Here is a 12,500-nt window from a genome sequence, read left to right as displayed (position 1 = left end):
CCTGCTCAGAACCAGCTTAAACCAGCTCAAACCAGCAGTCATGCTTCAAAAACATACCTAACCAGCAGATGGTGTTTTTTTTAAACAGGGTTTTTAACCGTGTGCTGAGATCCAGCAGGGATTTGTAATGTAAGCCTGATAATTCCTGTTGAGCTCAGCCACACGCACACACACTCACTCTCACTCTCTCTCTCTCTCACACACACTCTCACTCTCTCTCTCTCTCACTCACTCACTCACACACACACACACACACACACACACACAGGAGTGGTGCATTCATCACCTTTAATGCACTGTTTGTGGGTGGCAGCGCCTCACACACATCAGATGCTGCCCCGGTGCATGATGGGATATGCAGCTCATCCAGACACCTTTATGGAACCAATCAAATGTTTTTGGATGCTTCAGCTCTGACATCTGTGTGACACATTCAGTCCCAGGCTTCAGTCTTTATTCTCTAGAAGCAACTGGAGGTTTCACCAGAATGTTATTGATCTGAAACTCATCAGGTCCTAATTATGAATATATAATGTTTCAGACACTTCAGATGAGTGAATCTCATCAAAACTGTCTGTTAAGTTTATATTTTATTCATTTAACAACAGCGTATTTTTAGAAAGTGTTTGATTTTAATTGTTTTTTATTTTAAAGTCATTTATTTTAATTTTTCATCATTTATTTTAGTAAGTGTTTTATTTGGGTTGTATTTATTTTAAAATCATTTCAATTTATGTTAATGTTTTTGGAGTTAATTTTATTAAGTGTTTTATTTTTAAAACAATTTATAAATATTTTTTTAATTAATTTTAGTATGTGAGTGCAATTAAAAATGAAAAATTAAGATTTTTAATATTTAAATAAATATTTTTTAATTATTAATTTTAATGTATAAATTCTAATTTGTTTTAATTTGACCTTTTTATTTATTTAATTAATTAAATATTAGTAATTAGTAAGTGAATCTCATCAAAACTGATCATTTATATTATTTTATGCTGGTTAAGGACCTGAATTCTCATGTACTGTAATGCATATGTAAAAATATTGACATTATTAAAATAGTAAATTATATAAAAATAATTCTTTGGCCTCGAGGTGTCTTCGTGAGATTCACCCAGATGCTGGCTCCTTACAGCAGCTGTAGTTCCACACAGTTCTGGAAGGATCTGATGGATCTAATGCAGCTGGTCTTTGTTTTCGTCGCAGGAAAGACGTCGACTGGCGATCCAGAACGCCGCGCAGCAGTGGGAGGGGCTAAAGACCTGCCTCGAGCTTCCTGCCCAGAACGGCACAAAGGAAGACGTCAGTCCAGACAACAGCCCCGCCCACAGCCCCGCCCAGACCAATGGGAACGCTCAGGAGACGTCACCAGACGAGCCCAGGTGTGTGTGAGAGTGTGTGTGTGTGTGTGAGTGAGTGTGTGTGTGTGTGTGAGAGAGAGTGTGTGTGTGTGAGTGAGTGTGTGTGTGTGTGTGTGTGAGTGTGTGTGTGTGTGTGTGTGTGAGTGTGTGTGTGTGTGTGTGTGTGTGTGAGTGTGTGATCGCTATTTACTGTTAGTGAGATTATTTACCTAATAATAAAGCAAGTGGATCTGATGGTGTGATGTACGAAACGCTGAAATCTGGTAAAAGCACGTTGTGCCCAGTTCTGACTAATATATTTAACATCTGTCTTGAGAACGATAAAGTACCAGAAGCATGGAAAGAGACATTGATCCATCGAATCCCTAAGAAAGACAATATCCCAACGATCCATAAACTTGGAGATACATCCTTACTACCGACAGTTTATAAGGTATTCATGACCTGTTTGCTCTCAAGAATCCTCCCCGGGTTGATGGAGACAGGAATATTCTCATCAAAACAGAAAGCATATATCAATAGACAGGGAATGAATGAGCACGTCTTTTGTTTGAAAACAGGAATTGATGATTTTAAATATTCATCTGCAAAATTCTTCACTGTCTTTCTGGATTTTCATGACACTTTTGGTTCATTGTCCCATGATGTTATGCTTTACGCATTGGATGAAATAAGACTGCCCCTGGAGCACTATTAACTTCATCCTAGCGATTAACTCCTGGCTGAGATGGATGTGTCAGTGCGCTCCAGCAGGTGTGCGATCTCCAAATCCAGTGCAAGCTTATGCGGATGATGTGGAAATATCCTCACGAGATGAGAGTGTAATTCATAATATGCTTCTTCGTACGGATGACTTCATAAGGTGGTCTGGTTTGGATATGATAGATGATAGATGGTATAGATCAAAGTCTTTGCATTAGCACATAAACCTATCCGTCTATATGAACGTCATGAAACCTACCTTTATCAGGGGCATAAATACAACACTAGCGGTGACTGGGAGGAACAGGTTACAGAGCTGTATCATGAATTTACCTGAAGACTTGCACTGATTGACTCTTCCCCTCTCCACATAACGATGAAGACTGAGGCTATCAGATTGATTGAATAGCTAAAACTCAACATCTGTTTATGAATGTTCATATTCCACAATGCACACTCTCAACGCTGAATGATGAAATGGTAAAGCTAGTGAGAAAATGGCTCTGTCTCAATAGACATACAACCCGAGATATTATTTTCCAGTCCCAAGCATTGAATGGATTTATACTGGCCCCAGAATAGGTCATCTTCTTAACATGCTGAATAACGACGATACATCTGTCAGAGAGTTGGCACGCGAGTCACTCACTTCATCGACAGCGGCGCAAAATACCGGCTGCTTCGTGCAACGAGCCACAGTTTCTTGGATTTAAATGAAAAACGAATGGAAAATTGGACATCAAAACAGCTCTGATTGGCTGGACTTAAATGATCTTTGCCAGCGTACAGGACAGCAGCTCTCTTGGCAAGGACCCAGCGGAGCGGTAGCGGTTCTTAATGAGAATATAATAACAGACCTGCATATCTCTCCTCTAGCGGTACTCAACACAGAAGGAACACCTCATCAACTATCTTCATCTCAGAACAACCCAAAGTGCTCAGCTCTGGATGGGCTTTAAACTACAGGGAAATGAGCACTTCTCCTATCAGCTGACCATTCAGTATCTACTTCTGTTTTGACAAACTTTTCAATCTCTGAGGATATTCTAATTTTTATGTTTAAAGCACGACTACAATGTCTTCCAACTGAGTAGAATCTGTCAATATGGTATCCGTCAAATGAAACTCCTAATGTCTGCTACATTAAAATCAACAGGAAAACTAAACAGCGGCTCACATCTTAAATGGATCTTGTTGTTATAAAAGACTGTACAGTATGTCCAGACACGATCGGCTGGTTGATTTGATTGTAAAGGGCTTGAAAACAATACATAAAGACAGTAAGATTTCCCAGCATACTGCTGTTGAATTGAGCTGGTTCTATGAGAACACATCTGACAGAGACTATATTAAACGCATTCCAAACACTCCTGATATTGTGATCGTAAACGAGGCTTGAACTCTGGGTTTGTTATTGAAGTTGGCTGTGGTTTTGATCTGTTTTTGGATACCTGTTATCTTTCCAAACTGATGAAATATCAGCCATTGGTTGATCCATCCATCAACTTGACTATCAGTGTAAGTTAATTACTCTAGTATTTGGAAGATTAGGTCATGTGCACAAGAATGGGATTAAAGGACTGCAGTTGGGTGGATTGCAAAAAAAGAAAGAAAAAAACTTGCAAAAATCTGTTCCGTTTCAGTTATTAAAGTATGCAAATATGGAAACAAAGATGTGTGTGTGTGTGTGTGTGTTTGACCGCTGTGATTCTCTGTCACAGGCGCTTGAGTCCGCTCACAGTCTCAGCCGCAGGGAATGAGAGCAGGTTACGATCGACCAGTCGTCCAAACAGCCCCCGAGACCTCAGGTACACTGACCACTTCACTTTACTTTCATTTTACTTGAGCTTTCAGAGCTCGCGGCTTTAGCTGCGTTTATTAGTTGTGTTGGTTTGTTCTGATTAGCAACAGTGTTGCATTTGAGTTCCTTATTCAGAGAGTCCACCAATAGGGATGTAGCCCCGTTGCCATGGATGCAGGTGATACATGATGCAGGAAGCGAGAGAGTTGAAGGAATAATGATAATGATGTCATGATGTACTCACCCTCAGGTTGTTTCCAAACCGTATGCTGTTATTTTATCTGTTGAACACACAAAAAAGATTATTTTAAGAATCACTAGACTAGCGATTCTAAGTTATTTAATAAGTTATTATTTCAATAATGTTCATGCTTCTCTGATTCAGTTTTTGGTTAATGACGTGAAAACAAATTAAAAAAAATTATCAATTTTATTGTTTTTTGTTAGTATGTCTTATTCTGATTTTTAAAAATTTGATTTGGGTTTTTTGATTGTTTTTAAATGTATTTATTTAATTTATTATATTTATTTATTATATTATTAGCATTTTATTTTGATTTGTTTTTATTTAAAAATTATTTTGGTTTCATTTTACATTTTAATGATTTAATTAATTATTACTAAGTGTTTTTGAATGATTTATTTTAATTTAACATGCTATTATTTAATTATTAGTAAGAGTTTTAATAAAAAAAAATAATAATAATAATTTTAATAAAAATATATATTTTAATTTAACATTTTATGATTTTGCTTTTAATGAAATATTTAATTTAATTGTATATTTTTGTGATTTTAATATTTGATTTATAAGTGTTTTATTGTATGTTATAATAAACATCAGATTTATCCAGTTATAAGAGCAGAGACAGTGAAGGTTGATAGACTGGGATAAGTCACACTTTTGCACTTTTGTGTGTTTTGATACTTGCTAAAAGTATCTCGGTGATCCACAGCAGACTGATCTGATTCTTGCCGTCTCTCTTTGTAAAATGAGTCCATTAAATGAACAATTTCTGCGTGGGAACCGAGTGATTAGTGAATGGGCAGAAGATCCATTAAAGAGCGTCTGCGCTGTCTGTATGTGGGCAGAGAATTACTGCATCAATCACGTGCATCTCATCAAGAGCGTTCATTAAAAATGCATTATTCCCCTCTAAATTAACCTCTCAAAATTAAATCTCTCAAAGCCGAATCTCTCCAATTATAATTAACAAAACCGCACTGGAAACGCTGATGACTGACAGCCGTTTGTGTTTGTGATGCTGATTCAACACTTAATTCAGCCTTCAATCAAAAATATACTCATTAGGTTATTAAGGTCATGCATGAATCAATTATTGTGAGTCTTATTTGTTTTGTATATATATTTCTGACTGTTCAGGATATATATTTCACTGTTAAGGCCAGCTCATAATGTAATAAATGTATATAATTCATATACCCTACTGATCAAAGTTTTGGAGTCAGGAAGAAGTCTCCTGTTCACCACGGCTGCATTTATTTAATCAGAAATATAATTAAAAATGTGAAATATTATTAGAATGTAAAACAGCTGTTTTCTATGTGAATATGTGTTAAAGTGTAATTTATTTCTGTGATCAAATCTGTATTTTCAGCATCATTACTACAGTCTTCAGTGTCACATGATCTTCAGAAATCATAATAATATACTGATTTACTGCTCAACAAACATTTCTGATTATTAGCAATGTTCAAAACAGTTGTGCTGCACAATATTTTTGTGGAAACTGATGCATTTTATTTTTTCAGGATTCTCAGATGAATAAAAAAGTTCAGAAGAACAGCATTGATTTGAAATAGAAATCTATTGTAACATTATAAGTGTCTTTACTGACATTTATTGATCAATTAAATGAGTCCTTAATGAGTAAAATTCTAATTTTAAAATTCTAAATTTTGTTACTGACCCCAGACTTTTGAATGGAAGTATGTATAAGTCATTTAATTTTACTCGTCTGCAATGCTGTAGTATGTACAAACTCAGTTTCTGTGCAAATGGAACCATGCAGAAGTTTTCTGTTAGGGTTTGATAGTAGTATTTAAAATGATCTGTATATAAAAACGGTAGAAGTCTGTGCAATAACTGTATCAGATCTGGATGTCAGACGCTGTGGATCTCATCGTGCCAAATGTGAATTTAAACAGGCTGGAGTCCAAATATTCCTCTCAGAAGTAAGAATCTCTGTCCAGACATGTTGAAGTCGTTCATTCAGTCGTGTGTGACGGGAGTCATCAGAGGAGCGTGTGTGTGTGTGTGCTCGCAGGCCACAGGATGCCAGCGGGCCGAGCGTTCAGAGTCTGTCCATGTCTGACAGTCACCTGGCAGAGCTGGACGGTGAGACACTGCGTCTGTTTGGCCCCGGGGCCCTGGAGACTCTGGAGCGCTGCTGGGGCGTTCAGACGTCCGCGAGCGTTACTGCCGTCACCTTCAGATACATCCACTTCGACTCCATCATCCCCATGTTTCTGCGCATCCGCCTCAAGTTCCCAAACCTCACGGTGAGCATCATAGCATCTCACACCGTCTCACAAGCAGCCTGGATAGCATTAATATATAATAAAAACAAAAGAGGACCTAGTACACTACCCTGTGGGACTCCAGCTGGCAATTTTCAATGCACATTTAAGAGTGCCTGTTTTTAAATTCCCTATGACTTCCAGTCCACAAGACTGGTCAGGAATTCTCATCATCTGAAACAAGGAGATATAAACATTGTATTAATGAAATGCCTTTAACTGAAAATTTAGTGTTTAATCTTATTATACATTACTGACACTCTATCCTCCAATTTGATACTGTTAAGTGCTTTGACACAATCTGTATTGTTAAAAGCGCTATAAATAAAGGTGACTTGGCTTGACTATTTGGTTTAACTGCTGTACACAGACACACACATACACACTATCGGTGTTATCTCTTCCCTTCTACTGCATTCACTGATCCACCACACTAACAGAACTTAAGTTATTAGCTAGTTATGTTGGCTTGAGAAACGGGACAGTTGACTGGTCTGTCACTGCTCCGATGGGGCCACTGGTGTGTCCTCATAAAACGTAATCGTTTAAACGTTTTTTTCAAGCCTTGCCAATTAAAACATTAAAGTGATTCGTGTCATCTGTTGCAGCTGAAGCAGCAGCAACTTCAGGGGCAGGCTTACGAAAACACTGATAGAGTGTAGTTTGAGTTTACTTTCGTTTCATATCTCCTTTAATGATTGACATTCAATGCTGCGCAAGAGTTGCACAATAGCACTGACCATCAACAGAAGCACGGCGTGATTTTCAAAAAGTCGGTGCTTCGCAACACAGAAGGGGTGAATATAGGAATGAATTTGTGAAAGTTATGTTCTGTCTTGTGCCTAAAGACAGTCACTCGCTTCATTTCTGAATGAATCAGCCATGTGAATAAATAAGTGAGCCGATAATTAAATTACTCACGCATAAAGACAGTCACTCACTTTGTGTCTAAATGAATCCATAGTTTTGATCAAATCAAGCGAGTCAATGATTAAATGACTCCCGCATAAAGACTGTCACTCACTTAGTTTCTGAATGAATCAGCTGTGTGAATGAATCGTGAGGGTTTTATCACAGCCATCTGATGCTGTTGTGTCTGCGCAGCACCTGATGTTCATGGAAACAAGCATCACTCACCTCCCTCAGCTGGCGGCTCTGGCTCAGGTGCGGCGTCTGGAGCAGATCAGTGTTCATCCGGAGGGTAATCCGGTGGTGAGACTGACGCTCTGGAGATCTTTCCTCATTTACAGACTGCAGCACCTCAACCTGCAGAAGATCAACGGCACCGAGGTGTGTGTGTGAGAGAGAGTGTGTGTGTGTGTGTGTGTGTTGGGAGTGTGTGTGTGATGATGTTTGTGTGTTTCAGGTTACTATGAATGAGATCATGGCCTCAGAACGGATGTTCGGTGCTCTGGGTCACGTCGCTGCTACAGAAACACCGCGCTGCCGCCTGCTGCTGCTGCTGGAGGAGTCCAGGTGTGTGTGTGAGAGAGAGAGAGAGATCCTTCAGCACAGACTAAAACACTCACACTACCTGTGAAACACCTCTGTGTGTGTGTGTGTGTGTGTGTGTGTGCGTGTGTGCGCGCGCGCGTGTGTGTGTGTGAGACGACATGCCAGTGCATGTCCACAGCAGCTACCATCCTGTGTGTGTGTGTGTTTGTGTCCAGGATTATTTCAGTGCTCCAGGATTTACAGTATTAAGTGTTTCTTTCTTGTGATCTTCAGAAAATTCTGTTCATCTGTGTGCTGCAACCATGAGCACCTGAGAGACTTTAAAAAATCAAGTCGAAATGTTTTGAGAATAAAGTCGAAATATTACGAGAATAAAGTCGAAATATTACGAGAATAAAGTTGAAATGTTACGAGAATAAAGTTGAAATGTTACGAGAATAAAGTTGAAATGTTACGAGAATAAAGTCGAAATGTTACGAGAATAAAGTCGAAATGTTACGAGAATAAAGTCGAAATGTTACGAGAATAAAGTCGAAATGTTTTGAGAATTGTAACGGGGATGCTGAGGCAGAAGTTGAATCCATTTGCGGATGTTTATTAAGAAAAGCAGAGTACACAAAACAGGTAGGACGTCGGTGTCAGAAGGCAGTCTAAGGCAGATGCAACATAAACGTATTCCAGGCAGCGGTGAGATAAAGCAGGCAGAGGGTCAATACCGGGTGATCAGTCCAATTAAACAAACGTAGCAAGAAGGGGAAATCGAGAGAGCAAAAGACAAAGGCAGGCAAAAGGGGTCAAACCATAAAGCAGTCCTCACTGGCAAACAATCCAAAAGGGGCGATCCGTAAACTCGATAATCCAAAGGCAAAACAAGCCAGCAACAGGTAATCAGACAGGGTATATGAAAAACGCTCGGTAAGGCAGGTGAAACTGGCAATACTTCGCAAGGTGGAAGCACATGGTGATCGCTTTTAAAGTACCAAACAGGAAGTGGAAGTAGAAGCAGCAGAGGGAGCATGCAGTCAGTATTCAGGTGAGGGCTCCCTCTGCTGGCATGGCGTTACGAGAATAAAGTCGAAATGTTACGAGAATAAAGTCGAAATGTTACGAGAATAAAGTCGCAATGTTACGAGAATAGTCAAAATTTTGAGAATAAAGTTGAAATGTTACGAGAATAAAGTCGAAATGTTTCGAGAATAAAGACGAAATGTTACGAGAATAAAGTCGCAATGTTACGAGAATAAAGTCGCAATGTTACGAGAATAAAGTCGAAATGTTATGAGAATAAAGTCGAAATGTTACGAGAATAAAGTCGAAATGTTACGAGAATAAAGTCGAAATGTTACGAGAATAAAGTCGAAATGTTACGAGAATAAAGTCGAAATGTTACGAGAATAGTCAAAATTTTGAGAATAAAGTCGAAATGTTACGAGAATAAAGTCGAAATGTTACGAGAATAAAGTCGAAATGTTACGAGAATAAAGTCGAAATGTTTTGAGAATAAAGTCGAAATGTTACGAGAATAAAGTCGAAATGTTACGAGAATAAAGTCGAAATGTCGAAATTTGTTTTATTTAATTTTATTATCTGTTTTGCATACCTTGTCAGTGTTGTGCGCTTGCTTAGCCCTTTGTTGCTCTATTCTTTTTCTATTCTATCTGTTTTCTTTTTATTTGTTATATAATAATAAAAAAAACCTTGCTAGTGTGCTCTGTTAAGCTAACTGAGACTTGTTATAGCACGTGCATATTATTGCTCTTTTGTTGATTCTCCTCATTTGTAAGTCGCTTTGGATAAATTACTAAATTGTGTAATTTGTACTTTATTATTCTATGATAATATACTATTCTATTATTATTTTAGGTTGTCATAGACATCACATGCATTACTTTACTCAGCAGTTTTAATTTTTTATTTAATTTGCATTTTTATTTTTTTATTCTATTATTATTTTAGGTTAAAGTGGACTTCAGAGGCCTTACTTTATTTGTTCAGCATTTTAATTAAAATTTATATTTTTTATTGTGACATTGACTACAGAGGCCTTACTTTATTTGTTTAGTAGGTCTCTTCAATTTGTTATTATAATCTATGATTAATGTCCACATGTTTCGGTCCCAAATCAAACGACACGCAGTAGATCTCTCAGACCGCAGTAATGAGCAGCGTTCAGTTTTTGGCTCGGATGTGTTCAGATGCATTGGTCTCGCTGTAGGAAGCGGCAGCTGCAGTTCCTGCTGGACGGTCGCGGGCGCAGAAGCGGTCAGAGTCCAGAGGACCTGAAGGAGAACGGCAAACAGCTGGGAGACGCTTTGAGCCGAGCGCTCTTCAACTATCCCAGCAGACTCTCCGGCTTCCCCGAGGTGAGACAGAGCTCTAGCTGCTGAATACACTACCTGTCACAAGTTATTAAACATTTTTAATGTTTTATAAAGAATTCTCTTCTGCTCACCAAGCCTGCATTTATTTGATCCGAAGCACAGCAAAAGCAGTAATATTGTGAAATATTATTAGAATGTAAAACAGCTGTTTTCTATGTGAATATGTGTTAAACTGTAATTTATTTCTGTGATCTGCAGCTGTATTTTCAGCATCATTACTGCAGTCTTCAGTGTCACATGATCTTCAGAAATCATAATAATATACTGATTTACTGCTCAACAAACATTTCTGATCATTATTATTATTACTATTATTATTATTTAAAACAATTGAGTACATTTTTTCAGGATTGTTTGAAGAATAGAAAAATATAAAGATCATCATTTATCTGAAATAAAAAGCTTTTGTAACATTATACACAAAGCTTGGAGTCAGTATAATTTTTTTTTGGGGGGGGGGGGGTATAGAAATTAAATTTTTTATTTAGCAAGGATGTTTTAAATTTTTCAAAAGTGATGATAAAGACATTTATAATTTCTATTTCAGATAAATGCTGTTCCTCTGAAAGTTCTGAATAAATCTACTCTCGACTTTATTCTGAAAACATTTAGACTTTATTCTCGTAATGCTGTTTTCAACATAATTATAATAATAAATGTTTCTTGAGCAGCAAATCAGCATATTAGAAGGATTTCTGAAGACTGGAGTAATGATGCTGAAAATACAGCTGCGCATCACAGAAATAAATTACACTTTAACACATATTCACATAGAAAACAGATATTTTAAATAGTAAAAATATTTCAAAATATCGCTGTTTTTGCTGAATTTTGGATCAAATAAATGCAGGCTTGGTGAGCAGAAGACACTTCTTTAAAAAAACATTAAAAATCTTACTGATCAGAAACTTTTGACTGGTAGTGTATATATGCATCAGTAACGTGTGTGTGTGTGTGTGTGTGTCTCTCTGATGTGTGTGTGTGTGTGTGTCTCTCTGATGTGTGTGTGTGTGTGTCTCTCTGATGTGTGTGTGTGTGTGTGTGTGTGTGTGTGTGTCCCTGATGTGTGTGTGTGTGTGTGTGTCTGTCTCTGATGTGTGTGTGTGTGTGTGTGTGTCCCTGATATATGTGTGTGTGTGTCAGGAGGCCGGTGCTGGTGGCTCGGAGCGCTCTCTGATGGTGCAGCAGTATCTGCGAGGTCTGATCCACAGAGCTTCCTCTCACTGCGTGAAGGCAGATGCTCTGCAGAAGCTCTGGCCGTCACTCTTCAGTGAGATCGTGAGAGACTGTGTGCTGGAGATGAGAGACAGACAGGCCTTCAGACAGACGAGCCTCCAGCGGCTCCACAGCGAGTCACACACGAGAACACAGACTGAGCACTGAATGTACAGCAGCCTGCGTTTCTCTTGAGTCCATCTGCTCGCTCCTGAGGAACTAATGGTGCTCCTGATCAAACACACTCTGCACAGGTGCATCACCGGTGTGCCACACAGACCTCAGCGCAGCGGAGATCCTTCAGATGACTGAGGCGTTAACATGTCAACCGTTTAACTAACAAGATGAAGATTCTTCTCAAACTGTCGCTCTGCCATGAAAGTAGTTCAACTGAAAGAGAAATCGGACTGTCGAGGAATTATTTTATTAAAATATGCCCAATCTTATAGTCAAAATTATTTTAACATTTTATTTTTTATTATTCTATTATTTTAGGCTGGAATGAATTTAAGAGGCCTTTCTTTGTTTAGCAGGTTTCTTTTATTTTATAATTATTATATTTGTTATTCTATTCAGTTAACAGATCTAAACAGGTCAAGAGTTTAACTAGCTCAAGATTCTCCTCAAACTGTTGCTCTGCCGTGACTGATGAGAGATCTGAGCGTATATTAACCTGCTCTTGAGCTGCACGATCACTTGAGCTTTGACTCCTTTCCAAACACACTGCATTAAATGGAGTTTGTGTAGAGTTTGTGTAGAGATGAAGCGTTTGCGTCGGGGTGTGTGTGTGTAGAGTGTGTTTCAGATCTTCTGTTCATTCTGTCTTTCATGCCTGTCGCTTCCTCATATTGAATGTCAAAATCAAACCATATGATCTTTCACAAGCACTGATTTATGTTTTGTATTTTACTGAATATTAAAAAGAGAGAAGTAAAAAAAAAAAGATTGACCTGAATTTGGCATGTTGTTCACCTTTATTTAACCAATTAACGAATTATTTGATTATTATATGTATTTATTATCTGTAGTGCTGTCAAACGA

The 12,500-nt window shown here is 38.1% G+C and overlaps 1 protein-coding gene across 1 annotated transcript in view; it reads left to right on the top strand.

Moving 5' to 3' along the window:
- Positions 1-12,412, top strand: part of LOC306843293 (leucine-rich repeat-containing protein 49-like) — an 18,050-nt gene extending 5,638 nt beyond the window's left edge. Inside the window, exons 4-10 of the mRNA XM_079374682.1 lie at positions 1,210-1,385; positions 3,788-3,874; positions 6,156-6,390; positions 7,513-7,698; positions 7,775-7,884; positions 10,079-10,226; positions 11,388-12,412. Of these exons, the coding sequence (XP_079230808.1) occupies positions 1,210-1,385; positions 3,788-3,874; positions 6,156-6,390; positions 7,513-7,698; positions 7,775-7,884; positions 10,079-10,226; positions 11,388-11,627 (1,182 nt within the window). The 3' untranslated portion in view covers positions 11,628-12,412. The remainder of the gene's footprint in view (positions 1-1,209; positions 1,386-3,787; positions 3,875-6,155; positions 6,391-7,512; positions 7,699-7,774; positions 7,885-10,078; positions 10,227-11,387) is intronic.
- Positions 12,413-12,500: the final 88 nt, after the last annotated feature.

The sequence above is a fragment of the Barbus barbus genome (genome assembly GCF_936440315.1).
Source record: "Barbus barbus genome assembly, chromosome: 23".
In the NCBI taxonomy this organism is placed as follows: Eukaryota; Metazoa; Chordata; class Actinopteri; order Cypriniformes; family Cyprinidae; genus Barbus; species Barbus barbus.
This window is presented reverse-complemented; position numbering and strand designations above follow the sequence as displayed.